The 24,104-nt window shown below is 47.1% G+C and overlaps 1 protein-coding gene across 1 annotated transcript in view; it reads right to left on the reverse strand.

Moving 5' to 3' along the window:
* Window positions 1-24,104, reverse strand: part of AGRN (agrin) — a 183,832-nt gene that overhangs the window by 9,944 nt on the left and 149,784 nt on the right. Inside the window, exons 19-33 of the mRNA XM_087944607.1 lie at window positions 23,815-23,949; window positions 21,524-21,651; window positions 20,321-20,435; window positions 18,957-19,076; window positions 17,002-17,349; window positions 15,545-15,737; window positions 13,886-14,101; window positions 12,198-12,427; window positions 10,587-10,721; window positions 10,259-10,355; window positions 8,379-8,543; window positions 7,031-7,142; window positions 3,989-4,105; window positions 2,161-2,350; window positions 1,072-1,159 (exon numbers count right to left, since the gene is read on the reverse strand). Of these exons, the coding sequence (XP_087800733.1) occupies window positions 1,072-1,159; window positions 2,161-2,350; window positions 3,989-4,105; window positions 7,031-7,142; window positions 8,379-8,543; window positions 10,259-10,355; window positions 10,587-10,721; window positions 12,198-12,427; window positions 13,886-14,101; window positions 15,545-15,737; window positions 17,002-17,349; window positions 18,957-19,076; window positions 20,321-20,435; window positions 21,524-21,651; window positions 23,815-23,949 (2,389 nt within the window). The remainder of the gene's footprint in view (window positions 1-1,071; window positions 1,160-2,160; window positions 2,351-3,988; window positions 4,106-7,030; window positions 7,143-8,378; window positions 8,544-10,258; window positions 10,356-10,586; window positions 10,722-12,197; window positions 12,428-13,885; window positions 14,102-15,544; window positions 15,738-17,001; window positions 17,350-18,956; window positions 19,077-20,320; window positions 20,436-21,523; window positions 21,652-23,814; window positions 23,950-24,104) is intronic.

Below are 24,104 nucleotides of genomic sequence, written 5' to 3' on the forward strand. Positions count from 1 at the left end.
GCTCAGGCAGGAAACCCTGTATCACTTCAGACAGATGGTGTACCAAATGGTATATCATTACCAAACTAGGTAACATCATCAGTGCTAGCGATATATAAAATGAGAGCAAACCCCGTTCCCTCCTAGCACTGATGATGTTACCTAGTTCGGTACTGAAACGTCTGCAAGAAAACCACCAAGCTCAAGGACCCCACAGAAGATGATACTTAAAAGTAGCTCCAACTTTGCGGCCCAAAGGAAGGGCAGAAGGACTTGCAAAAGTGTCTTGGATTTAAGTGAAGAGGCGACAGACAACCGGCGAGATCTTCTTGGGGCTTCCAAGGTTTGATTTCTCAAGAGGCCCCTTGGTGGGAGGAGATTTTAAAGGATGGATCGGCAAGCAGGGAGGATGGCGGGCGGTGTGGAAGTGACGGAGAATGGAGGTGTTTACTTACGCTGGTATCTCATTGGTCAGTTGGCTTGCAAATGAAACAAAAATACAAAGGTGGTTGAGGACAGAGAGAAGGAAAGAAGGAAAGAAAGAAAGAAAAAAAAGGAGGGGAAGAAAAGAGCAACAACACATCACATTCTCCAAAGGGACTCCCCGACTCTGGAAGCGGAAAGTTGTTTAGCAGAGTCCCCAAAGGCCAGGATATTTAAGACATCCTGGATTTGGAGAATGATTAATCAGCCAAGAATGAGACGTACAGAAACAAGACACACAAGTGGGCAGACACAATAGGTTGGGTGAGCCGAATGGAGCATCCCTCTACAGGAGCAGTAGATCTGCAGACTGCATCGACTAAAAATGGGCTTAAGGAGAAATAGCGCAGCTTTTGTGCATCAGCTTCCGAAAGGAGGTTGGAGATAAAGATAAAACGGGGAAGATTTCCCCATCCTACAGGCTAAAAATACAAGCTGCCAAGAGATTGAGATTGTGGGTGGGACTTGTTGGCCTTGGCTCCGCCCAAAGGAGGCGGGCTTGTAAGAAAAGGGGCTTCCCCCCTTCGGCCAGATTTTAAATTCGGGCCAAACTCTGTTGGTTTTAACCTCCCCAAATCTCGCCCCCCCCCCCCCACCACCGGTCATTACCTCTTGGTAACAGCGTTATGGTATTCGATGTAGGTCCAGCCGTCGAAGGCGATGGCATCGGAGTCTCCAGCTGCCTTCTCGGTGAGGACTGGAGGGAAGGAAGCAAAACCTGAGAACAGTCCGCCGGTGCCCAATTGAGACCCCCACACCCATAATCCCCAGCCAGCAGGGCCAAGAGGAGGGCCGGTATCTCAGCTTTGGTGGGGCAGAGACCCAGAATTTGGATCATTTCAGGCTGGAAAATATGCCTTCCAAATCCCACTTCTTGACAAAATAGCAGGAGCGCTTAGTACTTGTATACCGCTTCGCAGGGCTTCACATCCCTCTCTAAGCGGTTTAGAAAGTCAGTCTCTGGCCCCCCAACAATCTGGGTCCTCAACTTTACCAACCTCGGAAGGATGGAAGGCTGAGTCAACCCTGAGCCGGTCAGGATCGAACTCCTGGCAGTGGGCAGAGTCAGCCTGCAATAGGGCATTCTAACCACTGCACCCCCACAGCTCTTGGGGTTCCCTAGCCCCAAACTGTGATTCAACAGAAAGAAGCTGTCAACTCACAAAGCATTTCTATGCCTGTTTTGAGTTGCCGTAAACAAGGGAGGGGGGAGAAATCTGAAGGAGCATTATGGCAGTTTAGAAACAGAAGTACATCCCACCCTTATCTACAAAGATTGTAGCTAGGCTACCGGATCTTCTGCCCTCGAAAATCCTTTATTGGAGAATGTGATTGATGGCGCCCAGCCCGTGAATGTGCTTAATTGGAGAATCTGATTTATGACACACCCGGGGGGGAGTGGGAAACAGGGTCACAGATGACTGTAAATGACGTATGCCAGAGTTGGCTTCATTTCGGTTAATGCCGGCATGTTGCTCCTAATAAATCTTTTGAATTTTTTTGAAGTTTGGCTCGAGGCTCATGATTTAATTAGGGCAATCGCCGGAAACCCTGACAGAACCTTGAGCTGTCCTGGGAGGGACCCCAACCAGGTTGGGAAAGGCCTTCTACCTCTTCTGCGCCATCAAGGACCAGTCTGGCTGTGGAAGAGAGAGTCAAGATCTCCTTCCAAGGTTCTCTCGGCCAACCCAGACTCACCTTTCTCGCAGTGGGTCCCGAAGAAGCCTCTGGGGCAGGTGCATTCATAGCTCTCCAAACGGGGTTGGCAGGTCCCGCTGTTCTGGCAAGGGCTGGGCTTCTGAGTGCAGGGATGGGAGCGGAAAGGGGAGATCTCAACAGCGCTGCGGATGTTCTTCTCTTTCAGGATGGGGGTCCCTTTGATGGAAATCTGAGCCATTGGAGAGGAAGAAGGAAGGGAGAATTAGAGCCTCAATGGCAGACTTTAAAAAAACACGAGACTAATGGACTGCCGAGTCCCACCCCAGGGATCAAAGAAGCCAACCGGATTCGGGTTGGTCCCTTCCTGATGGAATGGCCATAATTCTCAGCTAGCATGGTTAATTATCCTACCGGGTGGTAATTATGGAAGCTGCTATCCCATAAAGTCCTAAAGGATGGTAGGATGAAGGGGTCCGGTCTCCTCTAACAACCTCCAGAAGAAGAGAATGTTCAACCAACATCTGTTGAGATTCTGGAGGACCAAGCCACCATCTTTCTAGTTAATGCTTTCATTCTCACGTAGTTCTCACCATCATAATTTCCTCCTACCATTCAACTGAAAACTTATCTTACTCGTGGGATCCAGTCCTAACTACAGCAAAGAACCAACTGGATCCTTCTCTCCTTTGATGCTTTTTCCCACGAGGTTTATTTTCCTAGTGATTCTCTTTCCATCCAGGAACCCATGTTAACTTTTCCACAGCTACACAATATAAACCCCTGCATTTTTCACCCCAAATTTGCTGCAGCCCTCGAGAAAGTTGTAGATCTTCATTTGGCAGAGGTACTCCATCATATAGCTGACGAGGAGCCAAAAAAGCCAATGCAATCCTAAGTTGCATTAACAGAGGGATACAATCGAGATCAAGGGAGGTACTAATACCACTCTATAAAGCCTTAGTAAGGCCACACCTGGAGTCCTTCATCCAGTTTTGGTCACTACACTGTAAAAAAGATGTTGAGTCTCTAGAAAGAGTGCAGAGAAGAGCAACCAGGATGATTAAGGGACTGGAGGCTAAAACATACAATAAACAGTTGCAAGAACTGGGCTTGGCTAGTCTAGGGAAGGGAAGGACCAGGGGAGACAGGAGAGCAACCTTCCAATATTTGAGGGGCTGCCACAGAGAGGAGGAAGGGGTCAAGCTATTTTCTAAAGCACCCAAAGGCCAGACAAGGAACAATGGATGGAAACTGAACAAGGAGAGATTCAACCTGGAAATAAGGAGAAACTTTCTGACAGGGAGAACATGGAACAGAAGTTGCCTTTGGAAGTTGTGGGAGCTTCATCACTTGAGACCTTCAAGAAGAGATTGGACTGCCATCTGTCAGAAACAGTGTAGGGTCTCCTGCTTGGGCGGGGTTGGACTAGATCAGGGGTCCCCAACCGCCGGTCCAGCGGACCGATGCGTCCGCGGAACAACTCTTACCGGGCCGCTGGTTGCTGGGCGCCGCCATCTTTTTGGTAAAAAGTGCTTCGGTGAGCTTTTCGGGTAGAAAGCTCACGGAAGCACTTTCATCAAAAGATGGCGCGAGCTTCGGTGAGCTTTTCCGGGTAGAAAGCCATTTCTGCCGAAAAAGCTCACCGAAGCGCTGCGCCGCCATCTTTTTGACGAAAAGTGCTTCCGGTGAGGTCACCGGAAGCACTTTTCGTCAAAAAGATGGCGGCGCCCAGTTGATGCCGGACGGCGCGCCCAGCTGATGCCGGTACCGGGCGCGGCGTCAAAAAGGTTGGGGATCCCTGGACTAGATGACCTACAAGTTCCCTTCCAACTCTGATTATCTGTTATCTGAGGAAGACGTTCCTTACCTTCTGAATGGCTCCATCAAAGCTAGCAGATGCTGCGGCAGCCCGAGCCAGTTGGCTGAAGTCCGGTGCGCCCCCGACGTAGAGGGGTTCCTTTAAATTAAGTGAGGTGTGGGGCAACTGGATAAAAGGGGGGAAAAAACAATCCATTGAGAATGGAGGTCACCAAGAGCGGAAGGAAGATCTACCAATGGCATTCAGCCGGTACAATCAAACTTCTTAAGATGTCCTTGAAGTCGAGCAGACGTATTACAGCGCAGTACAGTTTTCATGGAGGACAGGACCTTTATAATTATATTTAACTGATGGTTGATTAGACCATGTTGTAGGAAGGGATGGGGCGTGTCCTCAGCAAACCAATTTAGCAATAATAATAAACCAGCCCAACAGATTTTTAGTAGCTTTCCTCGGTGTCTTAAATCTTCCGTTAACCCACGGAAGAAAAAGCATGCCAATCAAAGTTGGGTATTAAGAAGGGGGTTAGCTCATTACAGCTGCAAAACCAACAGCTTGTTAAGAGATTAAACCTGGTCCTATTTCCGCCCCCCACCCCCCGGGGGTTCAGTCCTGCCAGAGATATTCTAAATCAGTGGTCCGTGAGAAAATTTTAGTGGTCCGCAGAGAAATGTTGCCCCCAAAGCAATTAATCCAGGCTGCGCGGGAACACAAGGCTGCGCCACCCACATGGCCCATGGGAACACAAGAGGCTGTGCCGGCAAAGACTCATTTCTGGTGGAGTTTGGGGGAGAGAAAGAAAGACTTCTGCTGCTTCTGCTGTTTTTCTTGCATGAAGCCAAAAGTCTCTCTCTCTCTCTCCCCCTGAGAATGGAGCTGGAGACAGTATCCTGCGATCCCAAATAAAGAATGATTGATCGGTAGGAAAACGGGGTGGGGAATTTTCCTGCAGACTTTTTTGGGGATTTTCCCAGGGTCTCTGGTCCGCGGGATTTAAAATTTATGAGTTTGGTGGTCCCTGAGGTCCAAAAGGTTGGCGACCCCTGTTCTAAATCAAATCTAAATATTGAGAATCAGTGAAACTATTGTGGCAAGGGAAGGACTGCTCCAGCTTCCCCGATCATAAGCCATGGTTTAACGAACCCTTATTTGTCCTTTAATCAAAGGCGCCATCGCTGCTTCAAATTCACCGTGTTAAAAAGGGAACTATCTAATGTGTGAAAAGCATTAATGATGGAAAATGGCTCGAACTTGGGAAGGGGAGTGGAAGCCACACACAACTAATTATTGTGGATGCGGAGGCTCTCTTAATTAGAAACAAGGAAACATCTATGTTAAAAGAGGGGATTATACAACAGGGGGGAAAAAAAAGAGGCAGATGATAGTCTATTAATATCATTGGTGTTGGGGATAGGGAAGGTAAAAATAAATACGGTTCACCACAATGGAAATGAGATAATGAGGATGAAAGGGGTGGTTATACTTATCTCTTTACCTTACGAGATTTCTGACATCCAGACAGCAAGAGAAAGGAGGAAAAGAAGGAAAAGGAGGAGGAGGAGGAGGAGGAGGAAGAAGAAACGCAAATGGGAAGCAAAAGAGAAAACAGAGAAAGGATCAGTGATATGGACACCACCACACAGAGCGTTGCAAGATTCATTAAATCCCTAATTTGCAGCCTCTGAGGCAGAAAAGGCAAGGAGGAGAAACAGATCTCTGGGGAAGACTGGGTTCATAAGCTAAAGAGATTTTTAATTCTTCTTGTTTTAGGGTATTTTTACCAGCATCCCTCCTTTCGAAGGAGAAGGGATTCCCGCCCCCCCAAAAAAATTTCAAATTGTCCTAAGCAGAGGTGGGGGAGAGAAGGGAGGATATCCAGAGCAAGAAAAAAAACCCACAATTTTTGAATGTACCAAATTAGCACTTAGCACTCAAGACTTATATACCGCTTCACGGTGCTTTTACATCCCTTACAGAGTCAGCCTTTTGCCCCCAACAATCTGGGTCCTCATTTGACCCACCTCGGAAGGATGGGAGGATGGTCAGGACCGAACTGCTGGCAGTGGGCAGAGTTAGCTTCCAATGCTGCATTCTAACCACTGGTAGGGAGGGAGGATTCTTTTTACCGACCTCGGAAGGATGGAAGGCTGAGTCAACCTTGAGCCTGGCGGGGTTTGAACTGCCAAATTGTAGGCAGCTGGCTGCAGCAGTATTTCCGGAAATACAGGAAGTGATGAAACGGGCCTTTTTTTTCGGCCTCCAAAGGCCGCAGAGGCTTCCCTCGAGCCTCTGGGAGACCGAAAAAGGGCCTCAAACGGGCCAAAAACCAGCTGGGAGGCGCCGCATGCGCAGTGAGGTAAGTTTGCCTGGGGCTTGTGTGCCCACACAAATGGGCCTGCGTGCCACTTGTGGCATAGGTTTGCCATCACGGGTGTAGGGGGGGGGAACCAGGAGCCCTTTTGGCCAGTGCTGAGCAGTGGGGATTTTTTTTTTTTTGCAACAGGTCCTAGATTGGAAGAGCTGCCAAAGGCATGGTGGCTTCCAAGGAGACAATTAAGAGGCAAGAAGAGAGAGCGAAAAAGGCTCTTGGAGCGATCCAGGCCTGGGAAGAAAGAAGGAAGGCAGGCAAGGGGTCGAGGGGTGAGATTAACTTGAAAAAAAAGAGGATCTGGCTTTAGGGGAAAGGCTCAGCCTGGCATTAAATGGTTCTGAGTATTTTTGGGGGAAAGGTGGGGTGGGTAAGAAGGAAAATGTCGGCTCTCTTAAAACCCAAAGACCTCGCTGAACAACATGGGTAGGGGGGTCAGCATTGGTCAAGATGAAACCCTGCCTTTTCAGAGCCAGTTCGGACTCACTGTTCTCCTTGTGATCCTTCGACTTAACAACCATTCCTTGAGTTCAAAGTTGCAATGGCAGTTAAGTGACTTATGGCCTTTTTTTCACAGCGACGGCCGTTTTGGAAGTTAGGCTCCAGACTCATGATTTAAATGGGGGTAACTGCCGGAATCCTGACATGAAGGGACTGCCCGCCCACCCACCGCCCGGATCCCAAACTGTTGCAAACCGTTTTCGAGAGTGGACTTAATTTACCGGCGATTCACCAAGCGTCCGTTCTCCGTTGTTAATCCTCATAATGCCCTTCCGCGCGTTCCTCTCCAGCGAAACACTGACCCAGGTATTCAGAGGGACGGGGTCTCTGCTCCTGGAGGGAAGAATGCGAGATATAAAACAAGAGGAAAAAAAGACCAGAAACGAGACTCATTCTGTTCTGTCTCTGAAGCCGTTAAGCCAGGCGTCTTCAAACTTGATCGCTTGAAGACTTGTGGGACTTCAACTCCCAGAATTCCTCCTCCAGTCCATGTTAGCTCAGGGATTCTGGGAGTTGAAGTCCCACAAGTCTTAACGCTGTCAAGTTTGAAGGCCCTTGCGTTAACCTAAGCTGGTCCCCTCACTTTCACACGGGAAACTTTTTAAAATCAAGTCAAGAGTTGGTTTTGGAGAAGCAAGATAGGACGATACAATTCCATATGGTTTAGGCCTACTCCCCTATTTAAAATCTTGAGTCGTAATGATTTCCATGCCTCTGTGTATAATCGAGACGTTCTCTTTTTAAAATTCTTTATCTTTTTGCCCCCTATTAATTCATTTCAACATAAATAACATTTCTTTGCACCATGTATTTGTTATCCCCTACTAAGTCACTAATATCTAATACTAGCTCGATACCCGTGTTTTGCCACAAAAATATGTAGTCAGGCTTAGTTTTTGGGGAGTAAAAGAAGGGGGAAAAATTGTGCCTCTGCCTACCATCATCCATCAGTATTCATCTGGCTAGCATCCTGTCAGTGTGTGAGAGAGTTGAGGGCTATTTGGAAACTGAAGCAGTATTTGCTGTGTGAGCAAGAAGGAAACAGCAAGGACCCTGGGCATGGCTTAGCTCAACTATTCTGTACTAAAGCTGGTTGCTGCTGTGAAACTAAAATTGAAACTCCCCTCCTCTGCTTGTGTTTTGCATTTGGAACAGGTTTCTTTTCAGTGGGGAGGGGGAGTAGAACTCTTTAGCATCAGAGCATGTTAATAATAATAATATACGAAATACTAATGCTTTGATAGTTGTTTCGAAGAATCCTTTCTCAGTGAGCACCTAGAAGCCAAGAGGAAAATACATGCCAAAATTCAAGTTTGTAGGCTTTACGGTTCTGGAGATTTTGTGATGATGCGTGAGTGGTATTTTGCTTTTATATAGATAGGTTTTAAAAATTACTCATTATTCCCCCAAAATTTCAATATCCCAAATATCTAGGACTACTAATAAGACCAAATATTAATAGAATTTTAATCAACCCCGGGATTATAACTCAAAGCCCTCACAATTTCTAATCCTTAAAAGTTTTGCGCTCACAATATATTTTAACACACGGAGTATTATTTTTCTTACTTGATTACAGCGGCTCCTTTGCCCAAGTCGTATCTGTACTCCAGGTATCCATTGTGAAGGGCCAAGGAGATAAAATCTCCCTTCCCATCCGTCTTCTGTCCATTGTAGAAAATTAAACCGTTGGGATTTCTGCTCAGGAAAGCCACTTCCATGGTCATCTTATCCCTGTGGGAATAAACAGCGGCACATATTACCACACGTGGTGGACCTGTATAATAGCAAGGAAATTTTGGATTCAAATACATACGTGGCTAGGAAAAAAAAAAGACCAAACAACATATAGATTTCAAACCAGAATTGTTTTTACTAGGTATCACATCAGAGGGTTATGACAAAGGGACAATATATTTAATATTGCATATTTTAACTGCAGCAAGAATTGTACATGCGCAGCAGTGGAAGAACGAAAACACCCCGTTAGGAGGATGGGACGGTAAGGAAGATACTAGGCTGTGCGGAAATGGACAGACGGACACTAAAAATAAAAGATAAAAGAGATACATAATACTATTTAACGCGGATTAGGTTTTATCAATGGTTAGAAACAGGAGGTAGAAGTTGGAAGATGAAAGAATCAGGTGAGGGGGACTTGGAAAGAGAATCTGTATTATTGATAGAGGAATGTTAAGTATTAGAATGACAGAGGAGTTGACATATTATATGATGGTCAGAAAATTTTGTACGAAAATTTGCGTACATGATTGTACCTTATGATTCTTGACAAATGTATCTTCTTTTATGTGCACTGAGATCATTTGCACCAAGACAAATTCCTTGTGTATCCAATCATACTTGGCCAATAAAGAATTCTATTCTATTCTATTCTATTCTATTCTATTCTATTCTATTCTATTCTATTCTATTCTATTCTATTATATTATATTCTAACCTAATTCTATTCTATTTTATTTCATGACCTATAGAGAAGATTTAACCATAGTTTCAATTGGGAAAAAATAATTTCCCATGCTGGGAAAAAAACAACAGAAGAAAAGAAAAGGTTTAAAAAAAGAAGTAGGGCGTATGAATATTTCATCTGGAAATCTGACCTGATTCCTGACTGAATCCGATAGGGAATGAAGCTGAGGGGTTTTTGAGTTTTCAAACTGAATTAGAGGCCTCCAAACAGATTGCGGTGACTTCACTGCTTGTCAAATCCCCTCAATCAGTTTGAAATGATAACTTTTATTGTCTTTTTTTTTTTTTTACGGTGACTGCGTTTTTAAAAAAATGACATTCTGTGGAATGAATTGATTCAGCCCCTAAATCAAAGCCAGGCCATCCCCTCCGAAAGCAGCAGGGCGAGACCTCTGAACAAACCAAACAGAATTGGAAGGGACCTTGTAGGTCATCTAGTCCAACCCCCCGCCCAAGCAGGACACTCTGAATCCCAAAAAGGAAGGAAAAGAAAGCCTCTACAGAGAGTTCTCGGCAAAATGTTCTTATAACGGTTGCAGCGTCCCTTGTGAACACAATCTTCCCAGCTGGCTTCTGGGGGAAATCTGGATTCACTTAATGGCCATGTGATTCTCTTAACAACGGCAGTCGTTTGCTCGATGAGCATGGTCAAACAGGTTATAAAAATCGGGCATGACTTCACTTAGGATTAGGGTTAAGATCATCTCCTTCAACACTGACAGGGCAAGTCACTAGAATATAAACTGAGAGCAAACCCCAACTCTTTGTAGCACTGATGATGTTACCTAGTTGGGTAATGAAACGGCTGCAAGAAAACAAGCCAACAACAAGGACCCCTCCTGTCAACCCTGAGCAACAAGCCAGCTCAGAGAGCATCAAAGACATGGGTCTAATTTGCTTGAAACAGCGAGGAAGGGAAAGGAAGAGACAAGGAAAAGGAAGAAGAAGGACAAAAAACATACTGTAGCTCCGGCACAAATGTTTGGAGACCGTTCAGCTCCAGGTAGGAGAATCCATTGAATTCCGGCAGAAAAGGCACGGTCTGGTCCATTTCTGCAACTAAGAGAGGGAAGGAGGGATGTGTGCTAAGTGCTGGCTGGTTGAATAAACTGGGTTTGTGCCATTAGCACAAACATACTGCAGACTGCCTGATCTGTGGATTGAAAGCTCCCACGAAAGGGCCTTGGCATTAAAAGCAGAGGATATTTCTTCGTTTTAAATGTTTAAGGATGCTTCAAAACCTCTATCACAGCTGCATCCTAATCCCACCTTTCCCTGGTTACCGCTGACCTGATTCGCAGAATTCGCCTCCTCGTCCCATGGGGCATTCGCATTTCGATCCGCCTTCTGGCAACACCAAGCAGGTGGCAGAGAGATGGCACGGATTGGGGTCGCAAGGGTTTCTCTCATCAGCACAGGTGGGTCCTAGGGCACAGGGCAAGAGAGAAAAGCGTAGCTAGGCAGCCAACTCTGGATGGGCTCTGAACGGATTCACAATTGTTTGCAAGAAAAGCTCAGAAAGCACTAAGGACCCCACAGTCCTCTTCCTCCCTCTCTCTCTCTCTCTCCTCCCTTCCTCCCTCCCTCTCTCTGCAATCCTCGTCTCCACCCTTCTAGCACTGATGATGTTACCTAGCTTGGTCATGAAACGTCTGCCAGAAAAATCACCCAGCTCAGACAGCACCAAGGACCCCACAGTCATTCTCCTCCTCCTCTCTTCTGAAAATCCCACGCCCTCCCAGCACAGATGATATTACCTAGCTTGGTCATGAAACGTCTGAAAGTTCAGAAAGCCTCAGGACACCCCCACAGTCCTCCTCCTCCTCTTCCTCCTCCTCCTCCCTGCAAACCCCCACTCCCTCCTAGCACTGATGATGTTACGTAGTTGGGTCCTGAAACGTCAGCAAGAAATGACACCAACCTGTTCTGACCCAGCTCCCCAAACACGACAAACCCTCCGACGTGAACTCGAAAGATCATCATAGAATCACAGAGTTGGAAAGGACCTTGGAGGTCATCTAATCCAACCCCCTGCTTGAGCAGGAGAGTCTATTCCGAATATTAGCCTCTACCTAGGATCGAACTCACAGCCTCCTGATTGTGAGGCGAGAGTTCCACCTCTAGGCCACCGGAGCAATCACATTCCTTTATTAGGAGTGCCAGCAGCCCCAGTGAAAGTTTATCTCTCGGGCTAACAAGTTCATCCATCCGAAAGATGAATAATTGTCTGCCACATCTATCCCTCTCCGCCCCCTTCCTTTTATACTCAGAGCTAGGGTGGGACTTCGCCAGCAGCAGTGGCTCTTCCATCCCAAGGACCGGCCCATAGATTTCCACTGCTCTCCTCTCCTCTGCCTTCTGCACCTCTGCGCGTCAGGCCCTGGACCCAGCTCTTCCTCCTCTTCTTCATCAGCGTCATCACCTCCAGCCCTGGGGGCTATGGACTCTCCATCTGAGGGCTGACGGAGGGCCCAGTCTCCGCCTCTGTTTCTCTCTCTCTCTCTCTCTCTCTCTGCCAGCTCCGTTCTCTCTTCCTCCCTCGGAGCGCTCAGGTTGCTCTGATGCTGACCCTGATTCCCACAGTCCCTTCTCCTCTTCCTCCTCCTCTGGTTTGGCTGGAGTTGCCGGCAGCCCACAGGCCACACCACAACCTCAGGGAGCACCAAGGACTTCACAGTTCTACCCTGAGCTACAAATATTCTCTTCCACCGACCATCATTTTCACAAGACCAGTGGATTGGGGAAGAGGGTTCCAGCCTCTTCACCCCTCTGTGCATGCAGATAACTAGCTTGCGGGGGGCAGGGAGGAACGCTGCCTCCTTGCATTTAGAAAGCTAGTTCTGCAGCTGAAAGATCTCTTGCTTACACACACACACACACACACAGGGAGGTTGGGCCCACCTGTATAACCATTGAGACACTCGCAGTGGAACATCTCGGCCTCCATGGTGTGGCAGAGCCCGCCGTGGTGGCAGGGGTTGGGCTGGCAAGGGTTGTTGCCACATTCGCCCACGCCGCTGCCGTACAGCACGTCATCGCCTTTCTCTCGCAGGTCGTACATCTGGTTGTTGACGTCCAGCAGGCGGATGCAGCCCTTCAGGCCCGCGGTGACCGATGTGCGCTCGGCCACCCTGGGATGCAGACAAACAAAGGACATTGTCAACTCATCAAATATTTCTCTGGTCTTGTTAAGTGAATTTCGCCCCATGTTATGACCTTTCTTGCGTGCAGTTATTATGTGCCGTTGTTAAGACAGTCACAGGGTTGTTAAGTGAATCTGGCTTCCCCATTGGCTTTGCTTGGGGATCACATGACCCCAGGATGCTGCAACTGTCATAAGTACATGCCAGTTGCCAAGCATTTGAATTTTGATCACGTGACTGAGCAAAATTGATCCTGCAAGCATCATAAGTATGAAAACTGGTCACAAGTCACTTTTTTTTTTTTTTGTAACTTTGGTCCATAAATAAATGGTTGCAAGTTGAGGACTGCCTGAATTACTGTCTTAAGAACCAAAAACAGAGGGAAAAACTAGCAGTAACCCAGCTGTTTATTAAGCATCCTGAAAGGAAATGAATATGCATCACGGTAATTAAAGCAAATGAATAAAAAAAAAAAAACCAGGGCTCCACATCCTATGAATACAGAACTAGGACAAATCTGTTAGCATCTCATCGAATCAAAAAATTACACACACACACACACCCCAAAATTGCTGTATTTCCTCATTTTTTGCAGCCTTAACAAGCTTTTGAAAATTAACAGGGAGATTGCATGGTTTTTTTTTCTCAGCCCTTCTTGTGTTCAAATTCCCCTTTCCTGCTTTTGCTTCCCCCAAAGGGTGTGGATGTTTGTGTCTTCACACCCCTTTGGGCAGTTGAGAACGACACTGGACTAGATCCCTTCCAGCTCTGTTATTCTATTTTTTTTTTAAATAAACTTTATTAGTATTTTATGACTTTTTTAAAAAACAGAGTACAAATATCTTAACTTCAACAGTTTGTGGCATTTGTCTTATGCTACTATTTTGTGGATTATTTACAAAATATATACTATTTTGCAAATATAAACATTAGTTGATATGTTGCTTGTCATTAACTTTTTCATCATCCATTTATCTATCTTTGCTCAATCCAGTCATACCATTTTCCCCAAGTCTTATAATACTCCGTCTCCTCTTTCTCTTGTAACTTCAGAGTTAATTTATCCATCTCAGCACAAGTCATTATTTTTTGATTGATCAATTCATCTGGTGGTATATATGCATGTTTCCAGCACTGGGCCTAAGCAATACTGGCTGCGGTTAAAATATATAGTACTATATATTTTATATTTCTCCCATGTTTCTTTTTGAATATCCCCAATAAAAATAATTCCGGTTCTAGTTCTATTGGTTCATTGATAATCTCTTGCAACCATTGTTTAATTTTTAACCAATATTTTTGGGTCTCCGGGCAGGGCCGCCACATGTGATAGAATGTACCTTTTTTTTCTTTTTGTACTTCCAACATGCCGGATTCATGTCGGGATACATCTTCACTAATCTCGAAGGAGGTTGTTATTCTCATTCTAAAGTTAACTCTACTCACACATCAATTTGGTCTTCCGGGGCTCCTCCGACAAAGAGGTCGGTGTCGAGATTCAACCCATCGGTCCCACTTGGGCTCTCGCCATGCATGTGGGGCTCTCCGTCCACGGATAGCACGCCGTTCCTCCGGTTCCGATTGACCACTAGGGCATGCCACTGGCCCGGCTCAATGGGCACCTTGCTGGTGATCACGCCTGTCCCCGAGCCGGTGTTGAACCTGGGAGAGATGGTCACAGGTTTGACTGATAGTTATTGAACAGTCTAATTCAAAGGAGATGTAACTGGGAAATATGATCAAAGATAAAGATTTCCCCTTTCTAATTGTATGTGATTCTAGGGGGTGTTGTCTATCTATGTTTCTTAGCTGAGGGAGCCAGCATTGTTCGGGGAAGCTTCCGTGGTCGTATGGCCAGCATGACTACATGCCAAAGGTGCACAGAATGCTGTATAACCTTCCCACCAAAGTGGTACCTATTTAACTACTTGCATTTGCATGCTACAGAAAAAAACAATTACTATCAACTGTCTTCCATCAAGGACCTGTATCCTGGATGAGTCAAAAAGAGGGCTGTGAAAATATCTACAGACCCCTCACATCCTGGACATAAACTGTTTCAACTCCTTCCCTCAAAACGACGCTTATAGAGCCCTGCACACCAGAACAACTAGACACAAGGACAGTGTTTCCCCAACGCCATCACTCTGCTAAACAAATAATTCCCTCAACACTGTCCAACTATTTACAAAGTCTGCACTACTATTAATCTTCTCATCACTCCTTATCGCCCATCCCCTCCCACTTGTATGACTGTGTAACTTTGTTGCTTGTATCATTATGATTTATATTGACTGTTTCCTAGTATGATTTGATTGCTTATTGTGCCCTATGACTATTATTAAGTGTTGTACTTTATGATTCTTGACTCTTGACGAATGTATCTTTTATTTTTATGTACACTGAGAGTATATGCACCAAGAGAAATTCTTTATGTGTCCAACCACACTTGGCCAATAAAGAATTCTAACTAACTTCTAACTTTCGAACAGCTAGGTGGGCAGGAGCTGCAGCAAGGAATGGGAGCTTACCCTATCATGCGACGCTTGGGTCTCGAACCCAGGCTTGCCAGCTCTCCAGCTGATAAGCTGAGCGTCTTGAAGCACTGAGCCACCGAGCCCCTTGGAAATATAACAGCCCTCTGCTATTCCCAATGCATCCTGATGAAGACCACAACAGCATCATTTTGAAGGGGGGGAGGGGGGAAGGATCAAAAGCTTCCTAGCACAGCACACCAATCACCCCAAATCCTTCATTAGATTGTGATCAATGGGACTGGATCAGTCCAGGGGCTCATTTTTAGATGGAAGGCTGAGTCAACCATGAGCCGTTCAGGATCAAACTCTAGGCGGTGGGGCAGAGCTAGCCTGCAATACTGCATTCTCACCGCTGCGCCACCAAGGCTCCTGGTAGAACCCGATGACTTTCTTTTACGGCAAAGGAAGAAGATGGCCTTCCGCTTTCATCAACGTCCCTCTTGCCGAGTTCTCATTTGGGCATCAGGCTGGTCTCCAACCACACAAAGAACCCGTTGGCCTGATCTGGCTTCGAGGAACACCTTCCCAGCCCTACCCCTCCTACCCTCACCATCAGGCCACCCCTCACCTGAGCTCCACGAATCCGTTCACCAGCGCCAGGGAGACGAAGTCCTTCCCGCGGTTCTGCCCGTTGTACAGAAGCAACCCACTCAGCTCGGAGGCCCGGAATTCCATGGCGATGCGCACGGTGTGGTAAGCCTTCATCATTTTGAATGCCAGGTAGGACTTCCCGCCGAAGCTGGGGATGAAGTATCGGATGGCTGCGACGGGCAGAGAATTCACACGGAAAGGTGCGTGTTAGGATCCAAAGGAAGAAAGCCAGGCGGCTGCAGGGAGGGAGGATTTCCCCAGGGGTCCTGCGTTAATTCCTTATTCGAGCTTTTGTATCCGCAGGGATAAAAGCTCCATTTCTTTTGATGCACTCTCACCATGTGCTTTACATCTGCAAATCCTGTTCCTTTGAGCGTGTTGCGGGATAAAAAAGACCCTTTCTTTACAAAACATAGGTGTGATGCATTAACCCATCTCTCTCTCACACACACAACCACTTTGGCTTCCAATGCCCCATTCATTCGGAAAAAACAGGAATGCACTTGGAGCCTTCTCAATAGCGGCCCCCCTCCTGCGAGATCACTTGGCTGTATAATGCTGCCTCTTTCTTCTGGGGCTGCCTGGTGCTTACAGCCATTTGGGGAGGTGGGGGAAACGAAACATCAGTCATAAATAAATCAAAGGAAGCATGGAGGTTGTGTTGCCAGGGCTCACAAGCAGAAATGGGGTGCTTCTCCCCAGATTTAGAACATATAGAATAACAGGGCTGGAAGGGGACCTTGGAGGTCTTCTAATCCAACCTCTGCCATTTTGGATGAACGGCTCTCTTCTTAAAAACCTCCAGTAATGGTGTCCTGGCCGAGCTCCCCAAACACAACAAACCCTCTGAAGTGAACTGAAACGATTCCTTTATTAGAAATGTCGGCAGCCCCGGTAAAAGTTTCTCTCTCAGGCTAACAAGTCCATCCAGCCAGAAGATGAATAGTTGTCTGTCACGTCTATCCATCTCCACCCCCTGCCTTTTATCCCTGGAACTAGGGTGGGGCTTCGCAAGCAGCGGTGCTTCTTTCGTCCTAAGGACCAGCCCATAGATTTCCACTGCTCTCCTCTCCTCTGCCTTCTGTGCATCCACGCATCAGGCACCGGGCCCAGCTGTTCCTTCTCTTCCTCATCGGCCACCTCCAGACCTGGGGGCTGTGGACTCTCCACCTGAGGGCTGACGGACAGCCCAGGCTCCATGTCTCTCTCTCTCTCTCTCTCTCTCCCCTCCCTCCCTGCCAACTCCATTCCCTCTCCCCCGGAGCTCCCAGGTTGCCTTGATGCTGACCCTGACTCCCACACGCCTCCTCCTCCTCTGATGTGGCTGCTGGAGGGCCCGGCGGCCAATAGGCCACAGCAGACAGAGAACCCACAACCAGCTGTTTCGTTCATGAATTGTTCTCGCCGCCAGGAAATTTCATCCTCGGAACTTACACTTCTCGCAAACCGCTCCTCCTTTTCCTGCAGGGCAGCTGCAGGTAAAGTCCCGGCCGTCGTCCTCGCAGGTGCCGCCGTGCAAGCAGGGATGAGAATCACAGGGCCGCGGGGGCTTCTTGGTGGTGGGAACAGGGCGCACGGGTTTCTTCCGGTCCATGGAGGTTGGAAGGCTGGTGCTGGGCCTTTTGGTGGTGGCTCCTCCGGAGGATTTCCCATTCAGCCATCCCGGGTTCAGGTTCCGGGGATTGGTGGTGTTGGGGAACCTCTGGGAGCTGGCGGCCATGGGAGCCATCGTGGTGGCGATTGTGGTAGTGGTGGTGGTGGTGAAGAGCTGAGGGATCCAGTCTAGAAGGAGAACAAGGGGAAGCGGAGAGGGTTGGAATGAAACGGTGGAACTCGCGGCCACAAGACAATCGCGATGGGGAGAAGAGGGGGACATTAGAGAAACAAACAGTTTCTCCATTGGCTCTACGGTTGTGGAGACTATCCCTGCCAAAACATGAAGCTCGGGCAGGATAAGTTTCTTAGGAATTAAACGGAGCAGCTGAAAGAAATAGGAGAGCTTTTCTCACTCTTATCAGCCCAGATTAAGCAGCGTATCAAAACTCCGGAGGAAAACCAGCCCGTTAAGGAGGCCGCCAAAAACTTCCTTCTTGTTCCTTCTTTCCCAAAGAGAGGAAACTGGGAAAAGCATCTCTCTCTCGGGAGGAAGGTTGTAGGAACTGGCATCACCGGCTCCCGGAGAGGGTGAGGAAGCCGGGAACGCTCTGCCCACTGAAAGGGAATTGCGTGTCTTCACACAGCAAAAATCCTCTCGCAAAGTCCCAGCGATGGAGGAAGAACTAAAAGTTTTAGTGGGCTTTCTCGGGAGGAGATGAATTATTATTATTTTTTGGCAAGGAAAATGTTACAACCAAGGCAGAAAAAAAAAAAAAAAGGCAAAATCAGAAGGAAGGAAGGAGGGAGGAAAAAGGAAGGAAGGAAGGAAGAAGGGAAGGGAAGGAAGGAAGAAGAAAGAAAGAAGGAGAGAAAAGGAAGACTAATGGGGAGGAAGGAAGGAAGGAAGGAAGGAAGGAAGGAAGGAAGGAAGGAAGGAAGGAGGAAGGAGAAGGAAGGAAGGAGAAAGAAGGGGAGGGAAGAAGGAAAGAATAATGGAGGGAAGGAAGGAAGGAAGGAAGGAAGGAAGGAAGGAAGGAAGGAAGGAAGGAAGGAAGGAAGGAAGGAAGGAAGGAAGGAAGGAAGGAAGGAAGGAAGGAAGGAAGGAAGGAAGGAAGGAAGGAAGGAAGGAAGGAAGGAAGGAAGGAAGGAAGGAAGGAAGGAAGGAAGGAAAGAAATGAAGGAAGGAAGGAAGGAAGGAAGGAAGGAAGGAAGGAAGGAAGGAAAGGGAGGGAGGGGAAGGAAGGAAGGAAAGGGAGGGAGGGGAAGGAAGGAAGGAAGGAAGGAAGGGGGAAGGAAGGAAGGAAGGAAGGAAGGAAGGAAAGGAAGGAAGGAAGGAAGGAAAGGAAGGAAGGAAGGAAGGAAGGAAGGAAGGAAGGAAGGAAGAGGAAGGAAGGAAGGAAGGAAGGAAGGAAGGAAGGAAAGGTCCAGGGCCAGACTAAGGGTGGAACCACAGAACACAGGTGAAAAAAAAGCACAACACAAAAACACAAGATGAAAATGGGGAGGGAGGGAAGAAGAGTGTTGAGGAGGGAGGGAGGAAAGAAGGGAGAAGGAAGAGGAGAATAGAGGGAGGGAGGAGGAAGGAAGGAAGAGGAGAGGGGGAGGGAAGGAAGGAAAAGGGGAGGGAGGAAAGAGAGATGAAAATGGGGAGGGAGGGAAGAAGACAGTTGAAGTGGGATGGAGGAAGGAAGGAAGGAAGGGGGGGAAGGGGAGGGAGGGAGGGAAGAAGGAGAAGGAGGGAGCAATAGGAAGAAAGGAGAAAGAAAGGAAAAAAAGGGAATGAAGGAATATACCAAAGTCCATGAACTTGATGTTCTCTTGCTGGGGTCTCTTCACCAAGATTGTTTTCTTCTTAGAGGCTTTGATCTGCTTCAAAAGGGCCCGCTGGATGTCGGCAGCCGTGTAAGAAGTAGCTGCAAACATCAAGGAAAAGAAGAAACAGGAGGCTTGGGGGGGCGGGCATCCTCCACCTTGAAGCCAGCAAACAACACACACACACACACACACACACACACAGAGAGAGAGAGCTCCCCTCAACCGGGCTCAGCTTCCCTTTCGTTTTGCTAAGCAAAAGACATGCCTTAAAAGGGGTTTCAAAATGAAAAGCAAAAGACTGCTTTTGTGTGTGTGTGTGTGTGTTTGTGTGTGTCCCTCCACTGGATGATAAAGGCTTTGAACTAGGAACAGGCCCTTCGGCTTGAAGGAAAGAAAGGGAGGGGGGAAAGGGGGGGGGTGGATTTTGAACGCTGATCCCGCATTTTTAAAAAAAAGCAGAAAATCGGGGACCACGTTTCCGTGGCATCGTTTTTTGCCTGCCCAGAAATTCCAAACAAACATCGCTTCTGGGGGGAGAAAAATTATAATCTCCACCTGCCCTGAATCCTTCAGCTTTCAAAAAATGAGAGAAGGATGGCAACCATGACCTCAGGACAATACAAATACACAGGCTTTCAATTCCCATCAGCCTGGCGAGAGAAGATGGGGAGTTTTAAGTTCACGACAGACCCAGCCTGAGTGGTACTGAAGTGAAAGAATGGGACAAAGGACTAGGAAAAAGCTCTTTTAGCCCAGTCTACCTTGTAGGGTTGTTGTGGCAGGGGGAAATGGGAGGAGGGTTTAGATGGAGCTGCCTCAGGAATTCTGGGAGCTGAAGTCTGTTAAGGTATTGGGATTTAAGAGCCGACCAGCAGTAAGGCTGATGCAATATAATGGCTGATGCAATGAAGGTGAATCAGCATTGGTATTGCTTCTTTAAGACGGAGGATGGGTTCTACCCCTTTAAGAGGTGTTTATATAAGGCAGCCATTAGAGGGCGTTTCCTCTCTCCTTGTGCCCGGTATCCATTGCAGAGTTCTCCGTGTAGAGTTAAGAAGAGGATTGATTGCTTGTGAGGTATTTGCCTACCATATATATTTCTGTATGTGTCTTGTATATAAACCACTGTTGAAAGTCTAAGTGTGTGTTGTGTTTTGCTCCTGGGTTGTCTCATAATAATAGTCATGCTGCAAACACTCTGACAAAGTCCACAGATTGTAAAGGGGGCGTAGCTGCCCACCCCTGCTCAATGATTGAATTCAAGCCAACCGACAGATCAATCATACTCTAACCAAGAGGTGCGCCTGGCTCAATGGTGTGGGGGAACCAAGTGCAGACTCACCTGGGTCAAAATGGGTCTCCACAATGACCCTGACGGCGCTGCTTTGGCCCAGATGTCGCACCTGGACACTCCTGAAATCCCTCTTGACCTCTGAGTTGCGGAAAAGCTCATCCAGCTGCCAGAAAATGAAACCAAACAACGACAATAAAAAAAGTTAGGGACCAGCAGGTCTTTCGATTTATCTCAAGGGCTGCCCCAAAGAAGAGGGAGTCAAGCTATTCTCCAAAGCACCTGAAGGCAGGACGAGAAGCAACGGGTGGAAACTAATCAAGGAGAGAAACTCGCTGGAATTGAAGAGAAACTTCCTAACAGGGTGGACAATTACTCAGTGCAATGCCTCCAGAAGTTGTGAATTCTCCAACACTGGAAGCTTTTAAGAAGAGATTGGATAAGCATTTGTCTGAAATGGTCTGGGGTTTTCTGCCTAAGCCGGGGTTGGACTAGAAGACCTCCAAGGTCCCTTCCAAATGTGTTATTCTATCCTATCCTATTCCCTATTCCCATTCCCTATTCTCTTCTCTTCTCCTCTTCTCTTTCTTCTATTCTATTCTATTCTGTCCTATTCTATTCTATTCTATTCTATTCCCATTCCCTATTCTCTTCTATTCTTCTCTTCTCTTCTCTCTTTCTTCTTCTCTTCTCTCCTCTCCTCTGCTCTATTCTATTCTATTCTATTCTGTCCTATTCTATTCCCATTCCCTCTTCTCTTCTCTTCTCTTCTCTTCTCTATCTTCTATTCTATTCTATTCTATTCTATTCTGTCCTATTCTATTCTATTCCCTCTTCTCTCTTCTGTCTCTATTCTATTTCATTCTATTCTATTCTATTCTATTCTATTCTATTCTATTCTCTTCTATTCTGTCCTATTCTATTCTCTCTTCTCTTCTCTCTTCTCTTCTCTTCTCTTCTCTTCTCTTCTCTTCTCTTTCATTCCTTCTCTATTCCATTCCCTCTCCTCTCCTCTCCAGTCTGCTTTTCTAGTCTATTCTATTCTGCATTCCGTTCTATTTTCTCTTCTCTTTTACCTTATTCACCCATCAGGGCTCTCCTCAAAAGCCGGCTAACTAGTGCAACAGCTGGATTTTAGTTGGGAGGGGGGAGGGACAGGGACCGACAGGGGTTGCAAGAGAGCCACAGCTTTCCCACTGCAAGTGGGGAAAAAGCCGCCACGGCCTCGTCCCCCCAACCACTGTGCTTGCTTACCACGCTTTCAATGCTTCGGGCTGTCTCCCCAAAGAGCTCCGATTTAGGATCGGCCATTTCCGGAGTGTAAAACAGTTCCTGGCCTTCCACCTCTTCCAAAATCAGGACCCCTTGGAAGACTTTGGTGGCTGCAGGGAAGAAACAGGGCAAGGGGAGACAAAGCCAGGAAGAAAGAGTTGGGCTAATGTGGCCGTGAAAGCAGCCCGGGAATCGCGGCCAATACATCGATTGCTCGACACGCAGACTGTTCAAAGAGTGTTCAGTCCTTTGGGCAGAAAGGGAGAAAGCAGGAAGATGGCGGCAGATGAGCAGCGCTGTGGGTTCAGGGTTAGTCTGGATGGATCAGAGGGAGGCTTATGGGGGAGAGGGGGGTTAGTACTTTGAGGGGGGGCGCAGAGACTCGGGCAGCAGAAAACTCGGGTTGTGAGAACTGGCAAGAGTTTTACCATACATAGCTCCTCCAAGTTGCAGTCTGGGTAGGGACCCTCCTGGACCGGCTGGGTAACGAGAGAAAGAGGGTTAGCTGGGGCCAAGAGAGAGAGAGAAAGAGAGAAAGAGAGAGAGAGAGAAAGAAACACATCAACTACTGGAAAATAAGAGGAAGGGGGTTGCTAGCATGCAAACACCGGAATGAAAGAGGGAGAAAGAAAGGAAGGGGAAAAGAGAAAGGGAAGGAGGAATAAGAGAAAGGGAGGGAGGAAAAGAGAAAGGGAAGGAGGAAAGAGAAAGCAAAGGAAGAAAGAGAAAGGAAGGTGGAAAGAAAGTGAAGGAAGGAAGAAAAAGGAAGGAAGAAAAGAGAAAGGGAAGGAGGAAAAGAGAAAGAGAAGGAAAGAGAAAGGGAAGGAGGAAAGAGAAAGGGAAGGTGGAAAGAGAAAGTGAAGGAAGAAAGAAAAAGGACGGAAGAAAAGAGAAAGCAAAGAAAGAAAAAGGAAGGAGGAAAAGAGAAAAGGAAGGAGGAAAGGAGAAAGGGAAGGAGGAAAAGAGAAAGGGAAGGAGGAAAAGAGAAAGGGAAGGAAGAAAGAGAAAGGGAAGGAGGAAAAGAGAAAGGGAAGGAGGAAATAGAAAGGGAAGGAGGAAAGAGGAAAGGAAGGACAAGGGGACCTCCCCCATCATTTCCTTACAGGATTAAGGCTGATCTGAGTTAAGAAATTCAGAGTTTGGGGAGCTGCATTTCTTAAACCACAAAGTCTTCAGCTGCAACACACCAGAACCACAAAGAACCATCTTTACCAACCTCTTTATTGAAACGGCATCCTCCTTTTTTCCCTTTGCTTCCCTCTATTTGCAGTTACTTCTTAGAAATTACCCAGCCTAGGTCTTCAAAAACAGACTAGCATGGAGGAGGGAGCCAAACCTCCTATCAAATCATAATTGAAAGTGGAAGAGGAGGATATGATATGATAACAGGCATTCCAATTTTATCCTCCTTTCCCCGTTTCCTCCCCTGGGTTTGGATACATTTATTAATTTGAAGAGGAGAATGCCTGGCTGCTACAGCTTTCATAATGTGGAATTTTACTGAATTTCCTTCCTTCCCTTTCCCTTCCTCCTTGCTCTGCCACTCATCTCATAAATGCGACTTTTTTACTCTGTGGTGGGAGACAGGAAGTTGGCATGTTTTCCCTCTGTGAATACAGACGGGTCTGAAAGTGAGGGAAATCTTTTCATGCCCCGCATGTTACGGATCAGCCGAGAGCTTAGCGGGCCAGGAGAAGTTGGTAGATTCTCAGCTTATCCATTTGAATTTTTATTTTCCACAACGAGACCGGAAGGCTAAAGACAGAGACTCAAGGGAGAAAGCAGCTGGAGCAGAATTAAGAAAGGTGAGCTGTTATGTTTGCACCCTAAACTCATACCCTCAATTCTGAGGCTTTCTGGGGGGACTCTGGATGCTACCTTGTTGGACTATCACAGCAGGGAGGAAATGCTTTGGTCTCTCTCTTTAAACCACCCGGAGAAAAGGTGAGGTCTGAATCTAATGAAAAAATCAGCAACATGTTGATCTGAAAATCACTGCCCAATCAGCTCGGCCGTCCCATATAAGCTCGAAATGCACATAAATTTGAAATCCACTGGGGGTGATTTGAGTTTTATCAAAGGATTTCAAATCCTGAGAATTGCAGCTGGGCGGAGGAAGCCGAAGGACCAATTCCAAAATTTAATCATCATATCTTCACCTGAGCTGACCGCCCACAGAGGGACACGGCTTGGCTTATTTCTTGAGGACGCTTTTCCTAGGATTTTGTTCCTAGGTGAAGCTGAGCACCTGCGAAAGAAAAGAAACCGTTTACCTGGGCAATTGCTTCCTTCGGCGTCAATGGCTGGAGTCTTGCCATCCGAGCAGCATCCCAGAGGGGTGTTGTAACAGGTTGCTCTCTCGACCAGGTGTGGATTTGGCACCTTTTCCTCTTCCATTTCTTCCTCCCCTGTTCGGCCACGGGAAGAAGGTTACCCACCACAAACCAGCGAGGTCTGAGCTCTTGGTTCTTTTTAAGACCTCCATTTTCAAAATTCCCTGCTCCATCTCCCCGCCATTTTTCAGTGACTATCGTAAGGTAGGACAAAATGGCCTCTTTGCCTC

This window comes from Notechis scutatus, chromosome 16 (assembly GCF_049901735.1).
Source record: "Notechis scutatus isolate UNSWTSFEM ecotype Mainland chromosome 16, rNotScu1.2, whole genome shotgun sequence".
NCBI lineage: Eukaryota > Metazoa > Chordata > Lepidosauria > Squamata > Elapidae > Notechis > Notechis scutatus.